The 26,581-nt window shown below is 40.9% G+C and overlaps 3 protein-coding genes and 1 pseudogene across 3 annotated transcripts; 3 read left to right on the top strand and 1 right to left on the bottom strand.

Moving 5' to 3' along the window:
* Positions 1 to 558: 558 nt before the first annotated feature.
* On the bottom strand, positions 559 to 20,098 carry LOC149097147 (uncharacterized). Its single transcript, XM_089280606.1, has one exon. It carries the CDS (start codon positions 16,746 to 16,748, stop codon positions 15,219 to 15,221), a length of 1,530 nt encoding a protein of 509 aa, XP_089136732.1. The 5' UTR covers positions 16,749 to 20,098; the 3' UTR covers positions 559 to 15,218.
* On the top strand, positions 12,181 to 15,130 carry LOC149097148 (uncharacterized). Its single transcript, XM_089280605.1, has 2 exons — positions 12,181 to 12,720; positions 13,292 to 15,130. Exons 1-2 carry the CDS (start codon positions 12,181 to 12,183, stop codon positions 14,780 to 14,782), a joined length of 2,031 nt encoding a protein of 676 aa, XP_089136731.1. The 3' UTR covers positions 14,783 to 15,130.
* LOC149097146 (uncharacterized) lies at positions 18,647 to 21,676 on the top strand (annotated as a pseudogene).
* Positions 21,677 to 21,763: 87 nt separating this feature from the next.
* On the top strand, positions 21,764 to 22,812 carry LOC149097145 (uncharacterized). The gene is made up of 3 exons (XM_089279836.1): positions 21,764 to 21,779; positions 22,058 to 22,238; positions 22,569 to 22,812. Exons 1-3 carry the CDS (start codon positions 21,764 to 21,766, stop codon positions 22,810 to 22,812), a joined length of 441 nt encoding a protein of 146 aa, XP_089135962.1.
* Positions 22,813 to 26,581: the final 3,769 nt, after the last annotated feature.

The following is a 26,581-nucleotide window of genomic DNA, read 5'->3' as shown; positions in this document are numbered from 1 at the left end:
TGACATAAGCAATTTTCCTAATACTTTAACTTCTGAATAGGCTAAAAGTCACGAGATAAGTATATCTTTTTCCGACAAACGCGTTCGTAGCTTTATGTCACGCACCGCCATAACTCTAAAATTCAAAATGCGCTGGTTTCCAGACGAAGCACGCTACTAAGCTGAGAAGTTGAAAACAGATATAAATTTAGCCCTTCGTATGCCTGATGAGGATAAAAACTTTGGTGACTCTTTAGTTTAGATTTTAGAAAATGATGACGTCACGTGCAAGTCAAGGATTGTCATTTGCATTAGATTCCCCTAACATGCTCCAGCTTAAGTTCATCATTGTTATTTGTTCCTCAAAACAAATCTATAGCTGTGCATTATTGAGAATAAATCACCCAAAAGAAGGGGAAGTTCGATAACTCATTGTGTGTCTGTGTTAGGTTGGAGATGGAGCACAGGAAGATGGGGAAGATGAGGAGGAATTACATGTAACCCTGATTTTCTCTACGCCAAGATCCCAGAACAAAAGAAATCCGAAAGAAACCCCACTAAGTTCAAAAAAGGTCAGTGTTTTTTTTTATTGTGATATTAATTTATTAGTACTAAGTTTTATGCCAAGCTACCCTATCTTTAAGCAACAGCTGCCAACATGTTCCAATAATATTATCATTATCATTATTAATCATTTTATATATTGTTTGGCTGCTATGCGGTACTGTGATCAAGGTATATGCCAGTTAGGTGTGAAGCTTTTTGCTGAGGAATCCTTTCTGTTAGGCATTGATTGATCACTTACCAGTAGATGCAATGCTTCAAATGATCAATTTCTGTTTTTTTTTTTTTTTTTTTTTCTTGCTCTGTGGTACGGTGATCAAGGTATATGCCAGCTAGGTGCGAAGCTTAAGCTTTTTGCTGAGGAATCCTTTCTGTTAGGCATTGATTGGTCACTTACCAGTAGAAGCAATGCTCCAAATTATCAATTTCTATTTTTTTTTTTCCTTGCCATGCGTTACTTTGGTCAAGATTATATATCAGGTGTGTGAGCAAATTTAGCTTTATTCTGAAGTATACTGTCAACCTCTTTTCTGGGAAGAAATAAGTTATTACTCTAGAGCTCCAACACGTTGAAATTAAATATACTTCTTCTAGTGCAAGAACTATTCAGTTAGCAAAAACTAAAGCAATAACTCATTTTTGGACCTACACAACAGCCTTTTCGGGCCGCCATTTAATGTCATGCAACGCAAAAGCTTGGAAATTCAAATGTGCTTTATTACAAAACAAAGAACCCTGTTGAGCTAAAACATTGTAAATCGTCAAGTTCCTAAAGGGCCTTATATCTGATAAAACTAAAACCGAGAATTATCGATTATCGGCAATTTAGTCATTATCAAGAGTCTTCACTGAAAAAAATGAAAAGATACGTCTTTAGTAAACTTGCCAACAGCTAGGCAAATAGTAGTAAGTATTTTATTTGGACATTGGATAGAGTAATAGCCTGTGGCAAACAAACTAAATAAAATGTCTGTAACTATGCCATGTGAGGGTCTTTAACAGCGATAGATATCAATGACCCAGCAGCCATCAGTATCTCTATATTCGGCTTCCAATATTTCGTCATTATGTTATACAAATATGTAAGTATTTTACATGTAGTTTAATTTGGTAAATTATATGTAGTCAGGTGACTCATCTTTGTTTTGTTTTTTAAATTATTTTTATTTTTACAGAGAACTGCTGCCCATGAACTAACCATATTTGGGATTGGAGAGGGGTTTGACCTTGACAAACTTTATATAGTGTGTGAAGGAACAGTGTTGTGTACTATTCCACATTAGAGCATTGTGGACAGCATTGTGGCTTTGCCGTCATCATTTTATCTATATAACATGGTATATAAAGACAGCAAAGCCACACTGTCTTTCTTAGAGCAGGCTTCAATGAGGATTGGCAGAGTCCACACCTTGCTGAGTGTCAACACCCTATTTAATGACATTTCTGATTTGTTAATCAATCGACATGATCAATCAATCAATCAGCTTTATCTAAAAACAACACATCACTTCAATTTTAAAGAGAACTGCTTCAGTTGTTGATGCTCCTTGCCATGTTTGTGCAAGCACAAATTGTTGGGATTGGAGAGGGGTTTGACCTTGACAAACTTTATATAGTGTGTGAAGGAACAGTGTTCTGTACTATTCCACATCAGAGCATCGTGGATGTTACAAGTAGAACGTGAGGGACTGGGCCCAGCCCCAGGTTACTTATTATTATGGGATCGAAAATCCCACGCGTTGGCGAGAATGAAAACGAAACGAGGATCGATGAGAAAACGTGTTGTCATTGTAGTTTTGTAGTAGTTCCTGTGCGAGATTGAGTAGAGTGTAACATTTGGTGACCCCGACGTGACAAACAAACCATCGAAATGTCTATAGAAGTCGTCGAAGAGATTCAGATAGAGGTGAGAACAGCAATTTGTCAGCTTAGCGAAGCGAGTCTTCGAGAAATCTGTGCGGGGCTACATATCGAAGTTAAAGAGACGGATACGGGACGTCTGGCGTTAATACAAATCCTAACGAAATATTTAGACGCCGAAGAACTCGGAACTGAAGTACTAACGAATCTCAGAGAAACAATTAAAGAAAAGAAACCGGCAACGAAGGACGCGAAGAGTGAACAAGAGGGTGGTGTGAAAACCGAACATGTGGATCAGAAGTCTGCTGTCAAGTCAAGCACAAATGCAGTTACGCCTAAAGAAACCACAGCGATTCCACCATTCAGGAAGGAATTTAAAATATCGGGACAGATTGGAGATTCACGTCAGAAAGATCGCTTGAGCTTTACCAGTCTTGCTCACCAAATTAACGCTGGATTGAAACGGGGCTATAAAGAAGAAGAAATTGTCGAGGCCGTTATTCGAGCCATCAATCCAGGCCTTAGATTGAGGAGCTACTTGGAAGGTAAGCCCGATCTAGATCTTGCCAGATTACGTAAAATACTCCGGTCACATTACCAAGAAAGGGGGGCTACGGAAATGTATCAGCTGCTCAGTTCGGCAGTACAGGAAGCTGGGGAGACCCCTCAGGACTTTCTTGTTCGCCTCCTTGATCTAAAGCAGAAAGTACTGTTTGCATCTCAAGAAGCAGGATCTGATTTGAAGTATGACCCAAAGCTGGTACAGTGCATGTTTCTGCATTCATTATTAACTGGGTTACAGAATGATAACATTAAAATGGAGATAAAACCATGCCTGCAAAACACCCAAGTGGAAGATGAAGAACTTTTTGAGAAATTGAATGCAGCAGTTAGTAATGAAACAGAAAGAATGCAGAAGCTTGGTTCCCGTAATGACCAGCTCACAAACCGAACCCCCACACAGCTTGTAGCTCAGTTGGCCACCCATGACGACAGCCATGCCTCAGTTGAAGGTAAAACCCCAGAAAAGCCACCAAAAGTTAACCTTCTTACTGAAGTTAGAGAGTTGAAAGCGGAATTGGCTGCTATCCGGGAGGGAATGGAACAACAAAGCCGCGCTAGCCCTCACCCACAGTACAACCCTGTAGAGCAAGGGAGGGTTCGCCCTAGAGGGTGCTGGAATTGTGAAAGACAAGGAAGGGGTTTCCGTTGCAACCATTGTTTCAACTGTGGTGATGTTGGCCACTTCAGTTACCAATGCCTAAGGTCAAGCCGAAGGGGCTATAACTCATTAAGCCCCCAAGGAAACAGACAAGGGTTGCCCCCCGGGACAAGGAGCAGCCCCCCCCCCCCGATTCATGAGCACTCCCAACAATGCATGAACTGTGGAAAGAGGGAGGATTGGACACATCAATACTTGCGGTGTTCACAGTGCCATACTAGCCACTATTGTTCAAAAGTTTGTCAAAGGGAACATTGGGAGAAACATAAGAAACTATGTCAAGCCATTAGCGAAGTTGAACTGAGGGAAAGGGCAAGTGTTGAAACATTGAAAACGTCGTTCAGTTCCCACCTAACCCCGAGACAACGCTCTAAACTCACCAAATTAGTGGGAAGAAAATGTGTGGTTTCCTGCTTGATTCAAGGGGAAAAGGTGGATGCCCTGTGGGATACCGGAGCTCAAGTTTGTGTTGTGTCCAAACATTGGAAAGAAATTAACCTACCAAACGAGCCAGTAAGAGACATAAGCGAGTTATTGGGGGAAGATGGATTAAATCTCCAGGCCGTGAATGGTACAAAAATCGCATATGATGGCTGGATTGAGGTAGAGTTCCAGTTGGTTGGGGAGGACGGGTACTCGGAGCCATTGACAGTACCCATACTAATAGGAAGTGAAGATAATCAGGAGTATCCCATCATCGGCTTTAATGTCATTGAAGAGGTCATTAAGAGGAGTAGTAGCCCCAACACAACCAGCCTATTGCCCCGAATAGTGAATGACTCGTTCCCATCTGTGAAAGAGGGCGAAGCAAGAGCGCTGGTTAATTTCATCCAAAGTATGGATGATGAAGCTGACACCGGTATGCTCACAGTCGACAGACAAGACATACGTGTCCCACCAGGAGAGACTGTGAGAGTCAAATGTCAGGTACACTTTGGACTATTAGAAGAAGATTTGCCTGTTGTGTTTGAGCCCAAAGAGGAAGGGGCGTGGCCTGAGGGGCTAGAAGTTCAGGGCTGTCTCCACCGAATCTCCCCGAGGTCTTCGAGCCGAATGTATGTTCCAGTATGTAACAACACCGAACGAGAGATGACCTTACGTAGGCGGACAGAACTGGGCACTATACAGTTAGTGCAGTCCGTCACGCCACTGCCAGTCGAAGCTGAACAGAAACAAGAGAAAGAGGAAGGTGAAACTTGGAGTGAGGCAACCAGTTATGAGTGGGAGCCAAGTCAGCCCGAACAAAGTAAAGCAAAGTGGACTCCCCCAGTTGACTTGAGCCATTTGTCAAGTGAGCAACGGGTGATTGTCAAGGAGATGTTGAGGGAAGAATCCGGGGCCTTCGCTATAGATGATGGTGACATTGGATGTGCCGAACATTTGAAATTGGAAATCAACCCAAGAGATGACGTCCCAGTACAAAAAACATACAATTCAATTCCAAAGCCCTTGTACGAAGAGGTAAAGTCACACTTGCAGGATATGATCAATCGTGGTTGGATAAGCAACTCAGTCACCCTACTCTTCCCCAGTGGTGTGTGTGAGAAAAAAAGACGGCAGTCTGAGACTATGTGTTGACTATAGGCAGTTAAACAGCAAAACTGAGGATGACCGCCAGCCCATCCCTCGCATCCAAGACATCCTGAATAGTCTCAGTGGGAACACTTACTTTTCAGTGTTAGACCAAGGAAAGGCATATCATCAAGGATTCGTAGCAGAAGAACACCGACATCTAACAGCGTTCATCACCCCCTGGGGTTTATACCAGTGGAACCGGATTCCTTTTGGCCTTAAAAATGCACCGGCAGCTTACCAGAGGTACATGGAGAAATGCCTAGAAGGTCTCCGCGATGAAATATGTATTCCATATCTTGATGATGTCCTGGTGTACAGTAGAACATTTTCTGAGCTTGTAGACAATGTGCGAAAGGTACTTAAACGTTTGCAGGAGTATGGTATCAAGCTGAAGCCAAAGAAATGTGCGTTGTTTAAGCCCCGTGTTCGTTACTTAGGCAGAATAGTCTCAGCAGATGGCTACACGATGGACTCAGCAGACATTGCAACAGTGGCAGCCCTTAAGGAAACTAAACCAAGAACTGTTGGTGAATTGCGCAAACTCCTGGGTTTCATAAGCTATTACCGCCAATATATTCGCGACTTCTCCAGATTAGCCAAACCCCTTTATGACCTACTTTCAGTTAAACAATGCAGTGACCAGCCCAGCAGAGCTAAAGGACAGAAAGAGCACCCCAAGTGGAAGTTGCCGACATCGAAAGGACAATCGTCATCAAATCACAAAATCCCGTGGAATGAAAGACACCAAGAGCGATTAAACTTCCTAATTGAACTTCTTATGCAGCCAGGGGTAATGGCTTACCCTGACTTTGAACGACCATTTGTACTGCACACGGATGCCTCAAGCGAAGGACTTGGGGCGGTGCTCTACCAAGAACAAGGGGGGAAATTGAGAGTTGTTGGGTATGGCTCAAGGACATTGACGCCCGCGGAACGGAACTACCACTTGCACTCAGGAAAGTTAGAATTCTTGGCCCTAAAGTGCGCAATTACTGACAAATTCAGGGATTACTTATTCTATGCTCTATCCTTCGCTGTTTTCACTGACAATAACCCGTTAACGTATGTGATGTCATCAGCAAAGTTGAATGCCACGGGGCATCGGTGGGTGGCCGAGTTAGCGGATTATAACTTTACAATCAAGTACCGACCGGGCAAGACTAATGTTGACGCGGATGTTCTGTCAAGAATCCCATTGGACATAGACAAGTATATGAGCGATTGTACAGAGGAAGTACCCAAAGATGTCCCTGAAGCAACCGTGGAAGCAGTTAGGGAACAGGCAAAAGGCACAATCCCATGGGTTACGGCAATTGCCTCAGACTTGACAACTCCTGAACCGACATTAAAGGATCTGAATCTAAAACCCTTCAGCCCTAGTGAAATCAAGGAGGCACAGCACTCGGATAGTGCTATATGCCGCGTGCTTTACTACAAGACACACGGGATCAAACCAGGTGGTGGCCAACTGAAGAATGAACCCCATGGAGTTACCAACCTTATGAGAGAATGGAAGAAACTGGAAGTTGATGAACATGGTATCCTGCGACGAAGAACAAGCTCTAAGATACAATTAGTTCTGCCACACAACTTCATCCCAGTGGTACTTAAAGAACTACACACAGAGATGGGACACCTTGGAGTGGAGAGAGTCGCAGAACTTGCAAGGTCCCGCTTCTACTGGCCACATATGTACCGTGACATAGAGTATTTTGTGACAAAACGTTGCAGATGCATCAAACAGAAGAAACCAAACACAGTCACGAAAGCACCTATGATGCACCTGATGACATCAGCACCCTTTGAAGTAGTTTCCATTGATTTTCTGCATCTGGACAAGAGCAAAGGTGGATATGAATATGTACTGCTGATTGTTGATAACTTTACCAAATATGCCCAAGCCTATGCAACGTGCAACAAGACGGCCCGCACTGCTGCTGAGAAGATCTACAATGAGTTTATCCCAAGGTTCGGTTTCCCAGCACGAATACATCACGACCAAGGTGGTGAGTTTGAAAACAAATTGTTCCACAACCTAGAACGTCTCAGTGGAGTTGCCAGCTCGCGAACCACTCCATACCACCCACAGGGCAATGGCCAGGTAGAACGCATGAACCAAACGTTACTCTCAATGCTAAGGACCCTCCCGGAGGAAAAGAAATCGAACTGGAAAGATTCCTTAAACAAACTTATACATGCGTACAACTGCACAAGAACGAAACGACTGGGTTCTCGCCATTTTACCTGATGTTTGGCCGTTCCCCACGATTACCAGTTGATTTGCTGTTTGACCTAGACAACGACCTTCAACAGGGTGATTACCAGGACTATGTAAAGACGTGGCAAGCAGATATGAGACGGGCCTACGACCTAGCATCTAGGAACACCCAGAAATCATCAGCCAGGAGTAAAGTGTATTACGACAAGAAGGCTTCCGCAGCAGTCCTACTCCCCGGCGACCGCGTACTTGTTAGAAACCTTTCAGAAAGGGGAGGACCTGGAAAGCTCCGTTCACACTGGGAAGAGCAAATTTATGTAGTTGAGGAACGCATATCTGATAGTCCAGTCTATCGAGTAAAGCCAGAACTTGGCCATGGGAAACAACGAGTGTTACACCGTAACTTGCTACTTCCTTGTGATGCTTTACCACTGCCTAAACCAACGAGAGCATCATCCAAGACCACCCAACTAAGACCTAGAGTGCCACCTCAGCCTGAAGACATTGGAGAGAGTTCCGATGATGAGTATGAGATGAACACACTGTCCTCTCCAGTCACCCATGAAATAGCCTTTCCGGCGGAAGTAGACACCCCTCCTATGGACCCACAGGACCACTGTGATAATGAAGATTGTGCCACTATGTCAGATACCAGGGACCAACCTGACCCACAAGTGGACACTGGTGACTCATCAGTGCCAAATTCATCCGTTCTAGATGTGACTGATATGGCCCCTGAGGAAAGTGACAATTCAGATTCAGAGGAACACCTAGAGGGAGCTACGCGACCTAGAAGGAAGAGACGACCCCCTTGGATTCTGACTTACAGTCAGATGGGGGTACCCGAGTACCAACGTTTAAACCCAGTAGTAAACGCAATTCAATGCCCTCAGGTGATACCTCCCTATCAAGTCATGGCCAACTGGCTTGTACCTCACTGCCGGTGTGTTCACTGCACCCCGCACATCCCATTTATTCCACAGCTGCAGTATATACCACAGCCCATATGGACAAACCAGTAATGAACACTCCTGAAGTCACAACTGATTACTCCGAGTATTAACCATGGACAAGCAGACCTGTTGCTCGCCTTCTGTGACTTAACTCATAAGCGAAATTTGTGTTGGATTTTCCCTCTAGTTACAAACTGTTAAAGACAAAACCTGCGGATAATGGAACTGCCACAATAAGTATTCAGTTTGAAACATGATGAGAACTGACGCTCCCTCCTAACCATTGTTCTTTTTGGTTTTGTATTTCCTGTTATGTCGGAACGACATTTCTGTTGGAGGGGAGTGTGTTACAAGTAGAACGTGAGGGACTGGGCCCAGCCCCAGGTTACTTATTATTATGGGATCGAAAATCCCACGCGTTGGCGAGAATGAAAACGAAACAAGGATCGATGAGAAAACGTGTTGTCATTGTAGTTTTGTAGTAGTTCCTGTGCGAGATTGAGTAGAGTGTAACATGGACAGCATTGTGGCTTTGCTGTCATCATTTTATATATTTAACATGGTATATAAAGACAGCAAAGCCATATTGTCTTTCTTAGAGCAGGCTTTAATGGGGATTGGCAGAGTCTACACCTTGCTGAGCATCAACACCCTATTTAATGACATTTCTGATTTGTAAATCAATTGACATGATCAATCAATCAATCAATCAGCTTTATCTAAAAACAACACATCACTTCAGTTTTAAAGAGAACTGTTTCAGTTGTTGATGCTCCCTGCCATGTTTGTGCAACAACAAATTTCTACCACTGTAAAAGGGTTTGACTTTGACAAACTTTATATCGTGTGCGAAAGAATAGTGTTGTGTAGTATTCCACACCAGAGCATTGTGGACAGCATCGTGGCTTTGCTGTCATCATTTTATATATTTAAGGGGGAAGTATCACAGGATTTGGGGTGATTTCATAACCCAAAAACCGTTTAACAGGAACCTGAAAGCAATGGCTAACTTTTGTTATAATAGCCTCCCTAGAGTATTAAAATTGTTGCCGAGTGTCTTTGACCATAGATTGACTAAGTCAGAATCGATTACAACTTGAAAAATCTTAGGCTAATGTTTTTCAAGTTCTCACATTTTTCCTCCAATTATGTGCTATAACAACTCATGCTTTGTCACTCTTTCAGTTGATTTCCTTCTCTTGGTGTTCTGGTAACATTTTGTTACTAAGTAAAGGCATTATAGCACAATTTTGACCCAGTTAGATCAAATTCCCCATGATACTTCCCCTTTCACATGGTATATAAAGACAGCAAAGCTATATTGTCTTTCTCAGAGTAGGCATTAAAGGGCATTGGCAGAGGCCACACTTTGGTGAGCGTCAACACCATCTTTTCTGAGTTGTAATCACTTGTATATTACTGAATTTAAGGAGATAAATATAATCTATCAAGCAAGTTTCATAAAGGTCCGATTCAAACTCTAGCATATATAAATTGCAATTTTTGCAAAGAAACTTATGGCATGCTGGCAGTGAATAGAATCTTTCAATAGCTGTTTTATCCACAGTCATTTTGTGTTCTGTTTAGTTTACCAACAATGTTAGTGAGAAAATAAAATATTTTTATTTTCTTCACAAAACGTGTCTACTGTGTATATATTTATTACCAATGCCTGTTGTGGTTCTTAGACAGTTTAAACTTTTTTTTTTATTTGAGCTGATTAGGGTGTCATGATAAGTGTAAATCAACCACAAAATTAGAATCATTCTAGGGTAGGTGGTAGTTGATTTTAGCCCTCCAATAGCTGTTTTAGACTCTGTTGAGTCTAAAGCAGATCTAAAGTGAAGAGTCCTTTAGACAACATTGGTGGTGATTCGCCCTGAAAAGTGCATTCAATTTGGCATTATATGAACTAAATCAATCTCCCATTGTGGCCATTGTTTCCCCTTTATACAGGTTTGAAATGGCTCAAATGGGGCCATTTTAACAATGTTAATATCCATTTTAGTCCTTGTAAGAGGACTATTTCAAATAACTAAGGTGCAAAACAGCTCATAAAGAATGTTGTTTCAGACATAATGGTGCTAATTTAGTCATTTAGTGTACATTTGTTTTGAACATTAATTGGGCTAAATTGGCCACAAAATATGGGCCAATTTTCTTCCTTTTTGGAGGCATGAAACGGCTCAAGAAGGGCTAATTTAACCATCAAAACGCACCACTTCAACCCCTTTAAAAACCAAAGCTACCCCCCATTTTTCTGAAATAGCTCTTGTGTCTTCGTTTCGACTACCTTATACAGGGCTATTCCTGCCGTGTTTACTGGAGCCAAAAGAACTCTATTCCAAATGGGCTAAATCAGACCCAAAAATAGTACTGTATTTTACTCACCGAAACGGCCCCATTTTTGGGTCTAAAACAGATCTTTTTGAGTTACAGTGTAAAGGTTGACTGCATGATTTTGGTATTCTGCTCCTTTTTGTAAGGTTTGTTTTGGTTTCTTTTTTACCTGGGAGGCATTACTTTTGTAATTTTTCCGAGGCTTAATTAATACACTCTTCCTTAGTTCTTTCACTGTGGTTGGCTTATTGCATTTGTGATATTAAGCCACAGAATGTTACTATTGTATATTGTCATTCAGATCATTGCAGAATTTGAGTTGATACTGGGAGTGAAAACCAGCATTTTAGACACCTTTCCATCCAACTTCCAACTGTGAGAGAGGGTGCTGCAGGTTGTCCCCGCTGAAAATAACGTCTGCGAACCCGAGCCAGGAAACGATTTCTGTGACGTAATGACTTTTGTTTCTTCTTGGCCAATCAGATTCCATCATAGAATGAAACTCGAGTGCTCCTCACAGGGAATACCTCACGCAGTAGTTCTGGGGCTACTTGAGCTAAACTGTGATTAGCTTAAAATTCCTACGTCACAAAGATTGTTAGTGGAAAGCGACGGCTGTCTGATCTCAAGGAAGATGAATTGGAAGAAATATATGATCTTCACGATTGTTCAGGATGGCAAATTTTTGATATCAAAAGCCTTGTTTCGGCGATTGAGCAAGCTGCGGTTTGCAAAAGCTGCAAAGAAGGCTCTCTGCTTCTTCGCAAGGATGGAAGAATGGGATTGGCATCCCAGATGACCTTCAAATGCGTTGAATGTGGCGAAGAAACCTCCTTTAGTACTGATTGCAAGACTGGACGGTTTTTCCCAGTAAATAAGGATGCTGTTTTTGCTTCCAAGTTAATTTGACGAGGTTATGTAGCATTGTCAAAGATATGTAGTACTTTGGACATTCCTGGGCCCATGGCCAAAAGAAGTTACGACAAGCATTCAAAACATATCAAGGATGCGGCTATTTTGGAAGCTAAGGAGAGAATGACTGCAGCTGTCAAGGAGATAAGGGAGATAAACAATTGTGAAGAAGATGACCTGGCTGACGTATCCATCACCATTGATGGTACATGGATGAAGAGGGGTCATAGTTCACTTTATGGAGCTGTGTTTTCCCTTTTCTGGCAAACTGGCAAAGTCATTGACTATGAAATAAAGTCAAAATTTTGTTACAAGTGTAACTACTTAAACAAGCAGGACGAGAGTATGGGGCGCCGAACCAGTCAATATTCCCTACATATTTCCATGGTCTGTTGGACTTTTTATACAGTCAACTCGCCTTTTTATATGGTCAACTCGACTTTTTTTATGGTCAACTCGACTTTTTATATGGTCAACTAAACACTTTTTATATGGTCAACTTGACTTTTTATATGGTCAACTAAACACTTTTTATATGGTCAACTTTCGAATTTTTAATGACGTCCACAATGCATTGCGCCCAAAATCAAACAAAGATGGCTGCCAGCAAGGAAGACGTGCAGCAAATCTCCTCGGCGTGTGCCATTGCCAAACAGGCCCTCGAGGCCATTGGGAACTTGCAGAACAAAGACATTCGAAATGTGGCAGCGTTGACCGCGACGAACAGCTCTTCAACGAACTCTATTTCGTCTTCAAGCTCGGGGTCGATTGCAGCAGAGCTTGCGCGACGATTCCCAAGTTACAATGCACGTGGAGCAACGAGTAGAAAACGACCTTCAACGAGTAGTTCTACGAATTCTATGTCTCGTGGAAAGAAGAATGGGCACCCCAATAAGACCATCATCCACAAAGACCTGGTGATAATTCCAAACCCTGATACCAACCAAGTACCAAGTCATGTCAGCAAAGTGAAGCTGGAGGAGAGGGGTCTTATTATCCACCAGTTGCCTTTTAACAAAGATTGGACTCACCTGGACTTGAAAAGAAACATCGAAAGCCAACTTCCAAGGGATGATATTATGTTTGAATACCTTAAGGTAAGTTATTATTTTTTGTTTGTTTTTCTTTTCATCAAGAGAAACAAAGAAATATTAAAGACATTTTTAGAAAGCACAACTTTTCTTAGGGCAAAATGCAAAGCAATTTGTGGAGACAAAAGCTTAGTATGAAGCAGAAATGACTGACTAATACATGGAGCCTTTGGGACTACATATACCTTTTGCCACTTTTATCTAAAGCTTGTTTTAGGTGTGTGTGTGCAGTGTGTGTTTGCTTTTGCCCACCCCTTTAAAAAACCACACATCTTTTTTGAACACAAGTCAAGGGCTTTTTAGTGATTCCAAGACAAAAATGTATCCCAGTTCCACACAAAACAGCAATAGGTATAAAGACAACAGCTGACATAAGGTTTATTTTTGTGTAAGTAAAATGGAGAATATCTTTTTCCCTTTTCAAACCACCATACCTGTAAACTGTGATGGTAAATTCACATGCATAAGCATGTAAACAGTTGCTTGGTTACAAAGCAGTTGTTTCCTGTCATTCACATGACTTGTGTATTTGATGAGAATTGCTTTCTTTTTTTGATTGTAAATGTATACCTTATAGGCTTGCTATGGAACCCTAGTAACTCCAAAACTAGCAAAGAGAGTGAGAATGGATGGTGAAAGGATAATAAAACTGTCAGGACAAGGGAGTGTGTACATCAGATGTTTGGAGCCCCTTGAAGAGGAGGATAGAGATGAAGAGGATGAACAGCTTATGACACCAGCCTATGCCCAACACACTGACGACATCACAGGAAACCCTGCTGAAACAAGTTCTTCAAGTTTACAGAAGCAAGAAAGTGAATCTGTATCCACAGATCTGGGAGTGCCACTCCTACTTGAAGATCCAATGCCATTCTTCCCAGAAATGTGGGACAGTCAGTCTATTGACAATAATTATGAAGCTGTCATTAATGTTAATCATGTATTTTCACCAACTGCACCATCAAATGGAGGTGAAACTGCACCATCAAATGGTGGTGAAATTGCATCATCAAGTGATGGTGAAATTGTACCATCAAATGATGGTGAAACTGCACAATCAAATGATGGTGAAGTGCCAACTAAAGTTATAAGAGTGCACAGGTTGCATGTTAAGGCTGATATGCTTGAGATCTTCTCAGATCCATCCATAATTAAGTTCAGTTTAAGTGCCATCATTATAAATCAGCTTGGTCATGAAGAAGCTGGACAAGGTATTGGGGTCTTGAGGGAAGTATTTTCATTGTTTTGGAAAGATTTCTATGAGTCACACATGTTGGGGGAGACTGAAAGGGTTCCCTATATCAGGCATGATTTTGACAGGAATAAGTGGGAAGCAGTAGCAAGGATACTTGTAAAGGGTTACACAGAGAGTCAGTATTTTCCCCACAAGATAAGCAAGACCTTCCTTGCTGTTTGTCTTTTTAGGGAGGAGAGTATTACCTGGGAAATGTTGCAAGATTCTTTCAAGCGTTATGTTTCTCATTCTGAAACCAAACTTATTGAGGGCTGCTTGGCTAATACTATTGCTTGTGACAGCGATGAGATGCTTGACTTTTTCTCAACATTTGATTGTAAACGGAAGGTCACACCCAGCAATGTAGCAGAAATCATGAGAGAGGTTGCCCACAAGGAGATAGTGCAAAAACCCCAATATGTGAGTGATTGTTGGCAGCCAATTCTTGCCCACTTTAAGATCTATTTTCCAGATGTAAGTTTGTTATATCAATTTTATTCCTCTATTATACCAACTAATCTCAAAGTAATTGCCCTGCTCAAAGCAAGTCCAGCTACAGCTGCTGAGACTGAGGCCCACCTCAAGCGATTTATTAGAGGGCTTGATGAAGCAAAGCTTACAACCTTTTTGAGATTTACTACTGCAGCTGATGTTATTGTCACTGATGCTTTGACAATATCGTTCACGAATAGTGAGGATCTTCAAAGAAGACCAATTGCTCACACTTGTGGTTGCACTTTGGAGGTGCCAAGCACATATGCAAGCTTTTGTGAGCTCAGAGAAGAATTCATGGCCATTTTGAATTCAGATAGTTGGGAAATGAACATCTTGTGAAGAATTATCACATACCATAAAGTTATTGTCTGAATCTTGATCACCTCCAATTAAGTTTCTCAGGCCGTTAGTTTACTGTTGAGTTAACTGTTGAGTTAAAGCAGTATTGCATCTACTTGCTTAAAACACAAATGATTTCAAACACAGGAGATATCATTTAAATACATTTTTTCTGAATGCCAGCAGTCTTCTAGTGTAATCAAGGCTGGCTTGTTCGAGGTAAATATGTTACATTTCTTTTCAACGTTGGGGATTCAAACAATTTGTGTAATCTTAAATTTATTTTAAATATCAAAGTTATAGAAGAGAATATTACATCCAATAATAAAAGCTGTTGTGTTTTGTGCAGATTATAGTCTCAAGTGTTGATGTCTTTCTTAATGCATGTTCTTTCTTAATACAAGTTCGTTACCACATTCAGCTTAGGCCATATCCTTTAAATGAAAGAACACAGAATCCTTAAACATTCTAAGTATGTATTTTCACCACTTCTGTCATTTTCTTGCAAAGGATTGCACTGATTTTCCAACAATGCCATCTGCTGATCAGAAAGTGGGACAGTTGTATCTGGAACCACTACCTGATAGTCTTCTTCTTCCATGGGAAATGGACCTGAGGGATCAAATCCGTAATCATGCATGCTACTAGGATTAAACACACTTGCAACTGCAGCATATCCGGAAAGTTCATTTTCCAGCATCCCAGCTGTATATAATTGAAGAGGAGAACGATTCCCCTCGGAAAATAAAGGATGGTTTTCCCACTGCCTTTTAAATTCCTCTAAACACTTATTGATCCTGGGAATGAATGTGTAATGCAATGCAAATAAATGCAACTCATTGAGAGGATCAAGGAGACCATTATCCTCTAAGTGAGCAAATGTTCTTGCAAAGAAGCAAAGTACTCCTGAGTAAATATTTCTGTGGGCCCTCTCCACACGACAGTTGTGCACAGAACTACCAGTTATAATGCTACCTCTATCACAACCTCTTTGCTCTAACATAAATTCTGCTACTTTGAAATTTTCCATACCATAGTCGCTTCTCACTCTTGAGGGTAATCCATAACTGTTGACGCCTCCAACAAATTGTTCCAAGACTGTATCTGCTTTATTGTTATTGCAGCAGTGTGCATAAATTATAATTTGGGAATATCCATCGACACAAACATGAGTTATAAGTCTCCACCTTATTAGTTTGTGATTACCGTCGATGTGCCAGAGGGCGTTTGGAGTTGGAACATTGTACTTTCTTCTGTAGATTGCTGAACGCCAACGTAAAACTGTACCAACAGGATCAAGGGTGCGAAGACAATTTCTCACTCGCCATCGTTGAATATTTAGTCCTCTACTTCTCAGAGCACCAAGCAGTCGGGCCTGTCCGATATTAGGAGTTAGTTCTTGGATTTCTTGAACAATTCTCTCCAAATCAGAATCTGAAATCTGAGTCCAGCTTGACTCTTCATGGTCAGTCATGCCATACATCAATCTCCTCCTTCGAAGGGTGCTCTCACTTACACCAAGTAAGTCGGCTATCGTTTTCCATGGAAAATGCATTTCTCTTAAAAAACGTATTTGATCTTCCTCAATGACATAACGAGGGTGTCCGGGACCACCCTTTCTGGAATCAGTTCGGCTGCTGTATGCCCTTTCGCCAACGAAGTCTGACATGTCATTTCTGCATTGCTGTAGCTGAACACTCAAGTTTCTGACTTTAATCAGAATCAGGTTCAGGACGGACGAAACATCAGTTAAATCGTCATTATTTTCAATATCTGAGATGAGTAGCTGAATGGTCTCTGCAGCAGTAATCAATCGATCAGCAGCCTGGTCAATATCCTCAAAGCCCAAGTTATTGTATCTCTCTGCTTCCCCGAATGTGGATATTGTCGAGAGCAGTAACTTAAAATTGTCAAAGAATAAAAACAACCCATGTTCGTTGCGTTCTCTTGCAGGGTTTCGAGCCATAATTATTGCTGCTTCCTAAAACGATAGATAGTGGCAGCCATCTTTGTTTGATTTTGGGCGCAATGCATTGTAGACGTCATTAAAAATTCGAAAGTTGACCATATAAAAAGTGTTTAGTTGACCATATAAAAAGTCGAGTTGACCATATAAAAAGTGTTTAGTTGACCATATAAAAAGTCAAGTTGACCATATAAAAAGTGTTTAGTTGACCATATCAAAAGTCAAGTTGACCATATAAAAAGTGTTTAGTTGACCATATCAAAAGTCAAGTTGACCATATAAAAAGTGTTTAGTTGACCATACAAAAAGTCGAGTTGACCATAAACAAAGTCGAGTTGACCATATAAAAAGGCGAGTTGACCGTATAAAAAGTCCAACAGACCATGGAAATATGTAGGGAATATTGACTGGTTCGGCGCCCCATACGAGAGACCCTTGCAGGATTACCTTCGTTGGAAAGCATCTCATCTCTGCGACATTACCCATGCATGACGGATCTGCAAATTCAATGGAAATGCGATGCACTGTTGACATTTACTCTCGATCCATTGAGCAAAACAAGCTGAAATATGTCACCATGATTTCAGATGGTGATTGCAAAAACCATGCCAGTGTTGTGGAACTGAAACCTTTATGGTGACACTGATATCGCCAAGGAAGACTGCGTTGGTCATGTACAGAAGAGAGTAGGATGAAGGCTTCGTGATCTCAAGAATATGCACAAGGAAAGGAAGCTTGAAGATGGAAAGACTATTGGAGGGAGAGACCGTTTGACTGACACTAAAATTTGAAGGCCATACGGAGCCACAAGCAAAACAAAGAGGGAATGGGCCATATTGTCCCACTCTGCTTCCTTAGATGAAAACCCTCAACATGACTACTGCCCAGCGGGTGAAACTTTATGGTGTGAGTGACAGCGGTATCAGGCAAAAGGAACTGATAGTTACCAACACAAGTCTCCCTTGGCCCCAGCTGTAGTGGAAGTAATCAAGGCAACTTTTGAAGCCTTATCTGCAGATGAATTGCTGGATCACTGCCTTGAAGGGGCCAATCAAAACCAAAACGAGTCCCTCAACTCTGCTGTTTGGGGCTTATGCCCAAAAGATTCATTCGTAGGCCTGAGTTCCGTGGAGACAGCATGTGCTTTGGCTGTAGCACGTTTTAATGATGGTGCACACACTACTGCAAACATCATGAGAAAGTGTGACCTTAATCCAGGACGGTATGTTTCTGAAGCTGCTGACAAGGAAGGCAGTAAACGCACGTACCATGCAAGAAAAAAGTAATGAGTCGGTGCCTTGGAAGCAAGACAGCAAAGGAGGAGTGACAGAAGGCATGAGGAGGAACATAACATTGAAGGAGAGCGAGACCCTCATGTTCCTGGAGGATGTTGAGAGACATTGTCGCAAGTGAAAAGTTTCTTGATTTTCTCAAAAACACTTTTCGGGCCAAATTAGACACCGTTTGGCAAATGTAGATGCAAAGGTTTTAAGAAACGTACCCATAAACCATACATTTTGAGAATCTGATAAATTTTCTGTGCAATGAACCTTTAAGGTGGCTCGATAGGCTTAAAATCGAAAACTTTTTGTGTTTTGATTTTGTGTTTTAAGACATCTTTGGCCATTTTACTTTCATAAAAGCTACATTTTTTGGCCAACTTGTCTATGATTTTACATCAATTTGAGAGTTTTAACCAGTTTGTGATCGGTAACCATGGAAACCAATGTTGTTTGTGCGTTGTTTTTGCCCGAAAAAGGGCGATTTTCCAGTTTGATTTCAGCCTCATTCTATCCAATGCTATATTGGAGACTGGTAACAAGTTTGCATAGATAGGTGACACTTCATTTCGATTACACGGTCTAGTTTGAGGGAGAAAACGTGCAAGCGACCGAGAGTGAGTGTTTACAATTCAGTGGTGAAATCTTTTCAGTAAAATCATGCCTCCAACGAAAGTATGCAGTCGAGAAAGGAAAAAGAGAAGATTTACTGGTAACCAGTACAAAAAGAAAAATAATACTTCAACCACAACTGTTCCAGTTCGAGAAGAATCAACCGAGGAAAGCGACGAGTCGAGTGGAGATGCCGGAGGTGTGAAATTCAAAAATTTCAAGTCGTTGCCAGCTTCAGAGCATAAAATTGAGACGCAGACAGATGATTCTTCAGAGGAATTCAGTAAAACTGAGGGTGAAAATCTCCAAGGTTTTAGATTTGTTGATATCTGTGTCCTTGCCTCGGTATTCGAGTCGTTGCAATGCCCTTCCTGTAAACAGGGAACTCTTTCTCTCGAGGAAGATGAAGAGTCTAAAATGGGCTTAGCTTCCCTTCTTATTTTGAAGTGTACCAAAGGAAAATGTTCCCTTTCTCATTCATTTTATACTTCTGCCAAAGTGCCTAATAAACAAGCTTTCGAGGTAAACAGAAGAGCGGTTTTAGCTATGAGAAACATTGGTGTGATTCACCAAGGACTTGTAAAGTTTACGTGTGTGATGAACATGTTACCTCCCATGAATGAGAACTCGTACCGTGATCATGTGAAAGCTATGCGAGGTGCAACCGAATCTGTTGCTAAAGAAAGCATGTCTAGAGCTGCCAACGAAGTCAAAGAGTTTTATGAGCCCAACGAAGAAAGCCTCTATGATATTGCAGTGTCAGGAGATGGAACACGGAGGAAGAGAGAGTTTTGCCATCGTATGGAGTAGTTACTGCAATGTCAACAATCACAGGCAAAGCTCTAGACTGTGAGGTAATGTCCAAAGAATGCAAGCAGTGTGTGCAGTGGATGGGGAAAGAGAGATCACCTGAATTTGAAGAGTGGTGGGAACAACATCAACATCAATGCCATGTGAATTTTGAAGGGTCCTGTGGATTAATGGATGCCACTGGATTGCTAAACATTTTTCAAAGGTCTATTGAAAAATATGGAATACGATAAGTTGAATTCCTTAGAGATGGCGACAGCAAGGCGCACAAACTCTTACTTCAAGAGGCTGTGTATGGCAATGTTGTGGTCCAAAAACTTGAATGTGTGGGCCATGTCCAGAAGCGGCTGGGTTCACGCCTACGTTCATTGAAAAGGGACTGATGAAGACTCCTTTAGAGGACGGCAAACCAGTTGGTGGCAACGGGAGGCTGACGGAAAACCGAATAGACAAACTGCAAGTGTATTTTGGAAAGGCCATCAGGCAGAACACTCACAGTATCAGAGCAATGCAGACTGCAGTCATGGCCATTTGGCATCATAGTAAATCAAGCAATGACAACCCAGATCATGGCCTATGCCCAGAGGGAGAGAACTCCTGGTGTGGGTTCCAAAGAGACATTGCTAAAGGAACTACTGACTATGTACACAAAGACCCAATACCAGAGGCTGTGGCAAATGTCATTCTGCCAACTTTTGAAGCCCTCAGCGAGGAGAGCCTCCTGTCAAAATGCATGCATGGAGACACACAAAACCAAAATGAAAGTATTAATGGACTGATTTGGCAACATGCTACCAAAGAGACACACGCAAGTTTGCCTACAGTTGAAACAGCAACCTTTTTGGGAGTAGCCCATTTCAATGATGGCTCAATGTCCTTGCTTTCTGTCATAAAACAGCTTGGAATTCTGCCTGGAGTCCACTGCATGAAAGCTTGTAGAAAACTAGACAGTAACCAGATTCACCATCCTCATAGAAAAAGTGGGGAGGCTGCCAAGAAACGGCGAAAACAGCTAAGGAAATGGAAAAAAGGACATAATGATTCTTTAGAAGCAAATGAAGGACCATCCTACGTGTCTACCAGCTTTCAACTCAAGATAAAGGAGGCTATCCATATTCAAAAAGAACTACCTTGCCTCAATCAGCAATTACACCATGTAAATCTAAAATTATCCTTTTAATTTACACCTTTTCACATTCTGTTGTTACTATTTGTCTTAATTAGCGTTTTTGTCTACTTATTATTCAACTTGCTTTGTAATCATTCATTCAACGGAACATGACAGACGTTCCGTCGAAACATGTCTTTTAAACTTAAAAAATTGGTCGTTTTCCTTAAAAACATTCCATTTCTGTTTCTAATTTAGTTTACTAACTTTAAGCCTTATTTTCTGAAATATGCAAATTTTCAGGATTTTGAACACTGGGAACGCTCTTTTTAAAAAAGTATATGAGCAAATGATTTGAAATTTTCGGTGTCTTTAGGATAGTAAGAGCTGTGAAATGAGCCACTTTTGCATTGAACTGACCAGTATTTTATGAGTTACTGGCTGTGAACCTCAAGTAATCCAAGGTAAATTTCTCATGTTTATGTAGATAGTCATAACTTTTGACTTATTCAAAGTATTGGCATGAGAGTGGCCCATTTCACAGTTCAAAACAATATGAACTTGCACTGAAAATTTGACAGACAAACTGTGTTTCTCGGCTGAGATATTTGGTTCCCAATATCTACTATTTTGGGAGGTACGGAAATGGGTGTGGTCAGATTTGTGGGTGTGTCTCCTCTGGAATTTATGTTATTCATGTCAAACTTCAGAACTGGAAACTCTAAGCTATGCTACATTCAGTGATATAACCTAGATTTTTGTAGTGAGGATCTCATGGCCATGTAAATGTTACAAGAATGACCATTTTCAGAGCCACCTTAACAGTCAATTTTTGATAACCAGAAATGTTACTAGCTTTTGCAATGTTGTATTGTTAGGCTATTTTGGGGGCTTATAATTCATCCCGTCATTTCATAACTGTAAATTAGAGTACCAATGCAGTTTTTAGGTTTACTGCACAGAGTTATCTTTACTCTTGCTAGAAAAGATTTAATTGGCCCTCTATATAGTAAAGTAACTTTAGCACTGTTGCCAGATGAGTGATTGCACAATTAGGGACCTGGGTGTATGGGGGGCAGTATGCTTTCTCAATTAAACAATTGTCATTTTTCAATTTCCAGTGTGATAGAGTATCTTTTGCAGTTTAATTTGATATATAGATGATTGGTATATCTTTAAAAGTTTGCGAGCACTGTGTTCATAAAATGTATGAAAATGAAGGTAGGCTGTCCCCTTAATTGATTGGGAAGCGCGTTACATAAAACTGTTGTGACGGTGATGGTTTGGTTTGGTTATTACAAATTTCAAGCTGCAGTTAACTCTCTCACCCTAAAAGAGTGCCACTTAAAGATTCTACTCCAGCTAATGCCGGTAGATTTTACTCTGTGGCAGGGTTAAGCGATTTTACCCATCAATGAAGGGGGAACAATGCCAGCACTGTATGTCCTACTTCCAGGTGAAGGATGTTGAATAATTGCATGAATTTCAAAAATTCTTAGAAAGACTGAGGAGACAGAGAGATGATGAGGGTGTCCAGGAAGTGGATGGTCTGGTGAATGGGAAAAATAAAGCAAAGGGAATCATTGTCTTTTCTCAGGATTTCAGCATGGTGGAACAGGCAGCTGTAGTAAAGTTACCTCATTTTCATGGTGCATTTTTGGCGATAGGGAATGCAGGCTTGTGAAGTAAGTACACATATCTTGATTATGTTAAAAATGAAATCATGGTGACAACATGCTGTAACATAGTTCTTGGGCATCTTTACCACTGGTTAAATAATAAATGGCATTCTACAGAGTTTTACAAATGTGATGGTAAGGTACAGTGTTTGGAACATATTATTGTAAGCTCACATTTTTACATGTCACAGTGGACAGACAAGGGCATTTGCCAGAACTGCAAAGAAACAGTTTTACCATATAGAGCCTCAGCTTTGGATTTTTATCAGATTCATTTTGACAGCACATGTAACTGACATTGTTTTAATCACTATGGTCACTTACTTTAAAGTCAATGGAATTTGATCCTCGTCTCTGTCTGTGTCCACAGAATGTTTTGCCTTATATCCAAGGTAAATTTTACAAAGACAACATCCTTCAATCTTGTCCTATTCACGAATGTTGATGATTTCAAGGCAGTCAAGGAACGGATGATAGAGGGGGGAACAGCAGATTCTCAAACAGCACATTTCCACGTGACAAATGTTCCCCAAAAACATGAGAAGGCAGGTAATAATATGATTGCACATTTATGATTAGTTAAATTTGCATGCTTCACCGTCCAGATAGCTCCTATTATCAATGTTATCCATAAGGAACATAATCTTGGGGAATATTGTATTGATGGTTCTATGTCACACAACAAAGTTGAAAAACCCAGAGGGCTTCTTGATGCGTGTTCTTTAAAAACTGCGATATCTGCCGAGTTTTTAACATTACCAGATTTAAGTTACAGCAAGTGTTAATAAATTTTAAAGTGATGATGGCATTTAAAAAAATCAGTCAGGCCATCAACTTTGTTCTGAAAGCAGAAGTTAATTGGCCAACTAGAATTCTGAAGAAAGTGTTAGCTACATGTGGCCTCTGGTTTAGTCTTTACTCAAACCACAATGTTTGTGAACCGTTTTATCCAGTTCTCCTTGATGAACATGCAGTCTGATTTCTTGTTTTGAGAATGTTGATCAATGAAAATCTAATTTGGAGAAGATTGTTCAAGTGTTAAATTTCAACATCACCACTACAAACTGAAATAAAGAAAAGGAGTTTGTTGTGTTTATGTTTTCTCTTTTCATTTGTTTCAGGCCCTTATTTGAGAGAAGCAGTTAAGACCTTGGTCATGGGCCACTGGTGGGTGTCGTGACAAGTCACCGCCAGACATTTGTCCGTCTCTACAAGCCCAGAAAATTTAACTACTGTGGGCTATGCCCCAAACCAGCCACTGCCATGGAAGACGCCTTTCCCTGGTTGGTGGAGAATCTCTCTAGAGAAGGAGATACAGTTGTTGATGTTGATAGTAAAAGTGGGGGTGCCTTTGTCGCAGCCCTCAAAGGAAACAGACATGCTGTGTGGATTAGCTCTGCCTCCTTTGAAATGCAAAGTGAAATGAAAGCAACAGTTGACAGTACTTTTGCCAGTGACTCTGATGACAGAACCATCTCTGCAGATTAGGATTACAGTGATCATAACATTTCAAATGTAATTTAAGCATTTACATGCTGATCATTTACCATTGTTTTTCTATAATAATATTTAAATGATCTTTTGAAGTAGTGGAGCACAATTATTTTTAATAGTTTAAAGTTCTTGTATATTATTCTAAGTTTGAAACTGAATACATTAAATTGTGTGCAGTTTGCAATGCCTCTGTAAATTGGTTGTCTGTGCTCTGATCCCACAGTGCAGTATTTCTGCAACCCGTGTTCTGATCAGAGGGTGCAGGATTTCTGCAGCCTGTGCTCTGATCCCAGGGTGCAGAATTTCTGCGGTCTGTGTTCTGATCACAGGGTGCAGAACTTCTGCACCCTGTGCTCTGATCCCAGGGTGCAGTATTTCTGTGGTCTGTGCTCTGATCACAGGGTGCAGATGATGATGATGAATGCATGGTTAATGTTCAAAATTCGCCCAAAAAAGCACGTTTTGCATGTACAACAGCTTTAGGGCTACAATGGTGAGACAAAGGAGACTGACAATGATGCCAAGAATTTCAATTACAATGAAAATGAACACACTCCGTTACTGTAAGCAATTTACCTCAAAAGTTAGTTTCCAACTCTGTTGTATAGCTAAATGGTGAGTGTTGTTTTTTTCATTTATCTCTAATTTTAAACTAGGTTAATTTAACTTCAACTGCAGTAGTGGAAAGCATTTATCATCAAGATTTAGTCAAGTCGTTTTAAAAATTGGGCGACAAAGTGTGAAAGTCAAATAATGTAAACATTTAATATTAATTCCTAATGTCTTTGTTTTTGGTTTGTTTTTGTTTTTGTTTTTTTGTTTTTTGTTTTTTGTCTTTTGTGAGTTTGGTTACAGTAAATGTAGGACTGAATGATTATTTTGGCAAAATAGTCGCATTTTTATTTTCATTTTTCTATCAGGGGAAAAAACACAGCTACTGAGGAAGCATTTAGGAAAGATTATGGACGGTTAGCAGAGCTAAGGTCATTGTTACACAGATATGTGCCATTTGTAGCACTCACTGCTACAGCAACAGCGGCAACGAAGAGTACAATAATCAAAGACTTGTGTATGCAGAGTTGTGTCCAGATCTTAGGCAATCCAAATAAACCGAACATTCGGTATGTTGTGGCTGATATAGATCATGGAAACCTGTATGAGACCTTCAAGTCAATAACTGATGACATTGATGAAAGACAATTGAGTGCCACTAAAGTGATGGTATTCTGCAGAAGAAAAGAGGATATCAAGGAATTGTTTGAACTTTTCAGTCAGTCCCTGGGACCAAAGGCATATGTACAGCCTCAAGGAACTGAGCCAATGGATGATCGCACATGGTTATTTGCAATGTATCATAAGAAGACACACGATTTTGTGAAAAGAACAATAGAAACAGAGGTCTGCAAGGAGTTGTGACATTATTCATAGTTGGTGACAAATAATTTAAGAGTAATGAGATTTTCTTTGCCTTGTTCCTCAGGGACCAGGTTGTCCGGGTGGTTGGCTGGTCCAATGACGGCGAGGTCCAGAGAATGCTGTGACCTGGAAATGGTCAGCTTGTATTCATCACGCCTTCCAGAGGCCTTGAAATCCGAACACTTGAAGTCCTCACCAATGGTTTCGACTTTGACCATGCATGTTTCAGAGATCGAAATGCCTTGTTGATGAAGGACAACAGAGTGGTCTTGTACTTACATAATAAAACCAGGTGGTTCTCTGGCAGGGACAATTTAGCATTGCAGGCTGGATTTCTGGTTTTTCCTGTTTTTTAACAGAAGTAAACAAGATTAAAAAAACATTCGAATGGTTTTAGTCAGGGCTAATTTTAAATGTAAACTTGTGTGTTCATTGATCAGTCGATCTATCATACAATGTCATATAGGTTGTAGCTTGTTACAAAATGAATTGAAACTGAAGCCTGGTAAAAGATGAGCATTACTAATGACCAACTCGCTCACTCTCTACACAGAATGACCCCAAACTTTGCCATATTATTCGTTGGTACATGAATGATTTCTGTCTGCACCTAACCAGGGAAGGAAGTGGAGATTTTCTGCTTTTGGTAAGTTTACTGTTACCAAAATAATGAGAGTTAAATTTGTTTAAGTCTGACTTTCAAACTAGGGTGGACAAATGTTGGTTTTCATCCTTAAGTGGTCCGATTAAGATTTCACCCTAACCCTAACCGGGAGGTAAGACGAGTAACTTTCCTGGCATATTGTCTTAAAAAGCTGATAGCTTTGAAAGTGGACTTTTCCATCCCCAAAACAAGTGGTTAGGACAGACAAAAAGGTGAGTTGCCCATTGGAGACCAGTTCTTAATATCTGGTCGCTAAAACTCAATTTTTGCTTGCATTGCCAACCACTGCGTCACAATTTCAATCCCTGGTCACCACACAACGACCGGGACACTGCCTTTTCCAGCCAGGAGATTATGTGGTCTGCATCAAGAGAGCAGCACTGTGAATGCTCCAAAAATTCTTCTTGGCCAGGTTCATTGTGTACAGGGAAATGGAGATGTCAGTTTACTCTGATACAAAGCCATATCAGCAAACCTGTACAAACTGCAACTTGACAGACAGCCATCATGCGAGAGCATCAGCAGCTTGACTCCAGTCTCAATCCAAGCTGCCAAAAATCACCCAGGGGTTTATCGGCTTCAGACATCTAGAAGGCAGATTGTCAAAGCCATTATGAAAGATCAGCTACTTTACAATGACTCTGGGCCCTCCGATGTGATAAAGAATCAAGGGACTTTTTCACTCAGGGTTCAGGTGGACACCTTCGTTTAATGCCTTCTCAGTTAGAGAAGGTGGAAATTTATACTTTTTGAAAGAATATTTTAAGGTA

This window comes from Orbicella faveolata, unplaced genomic scaffold, assembly GCF_042242905.1.
Source record: "Orbicella faveolata isolate gen_17 unplaced genomic scaffold, um_ofav_v1 contig_47, whole genome shotgun sequence".
Classification (NCBI taxonomy): domain Eukaryota; kingdom Metazoa; phylum Cnidaria; class Anthozoa; order Scleractinia; family Merulinidae; genus Orbicella; species Orbicella faveolata.
The sequence above is the reverse complement of the archived record's forward strand: the minus strand, read 5'-3'. Positions and strand labels throughout refer to the sequence as shown.

Excerpts from the sequence above, each read along its gene's own strand:
- LOC149097148 (XM_089280605.1), top strand. The coding sequence starts at position 12,181 with ATGACGTCCACAATGCATTGCGCCCAAAATCAAACAAAGATGGCTGCC. Across the intron at positions 12,721-13,291 it reads TTATGTTTGAATACCTTAAG|GCTTGCTATGGAACCCTAGT; the intron begins GTAAGTTATTAT and ends TATACCTTATAG.
- LOC149097147 (XM_089280606.1), bottom strand. The coding sequence starts at position 16,748 with ATGGCTCGAAACCCTGCAAGAGAACGCAACGAACATGGGTTGTTTTTA.
- LOC149097145 (XM_089279836.1), top strand. Across the intron at positions 22,239-22,568 it reads GCGATAGGGAATGCAGGCTT|TCAATGGAATTTGATCCTCG; the intron begins GTGAAGTAAGTA and ends CTTACTTTAAAG.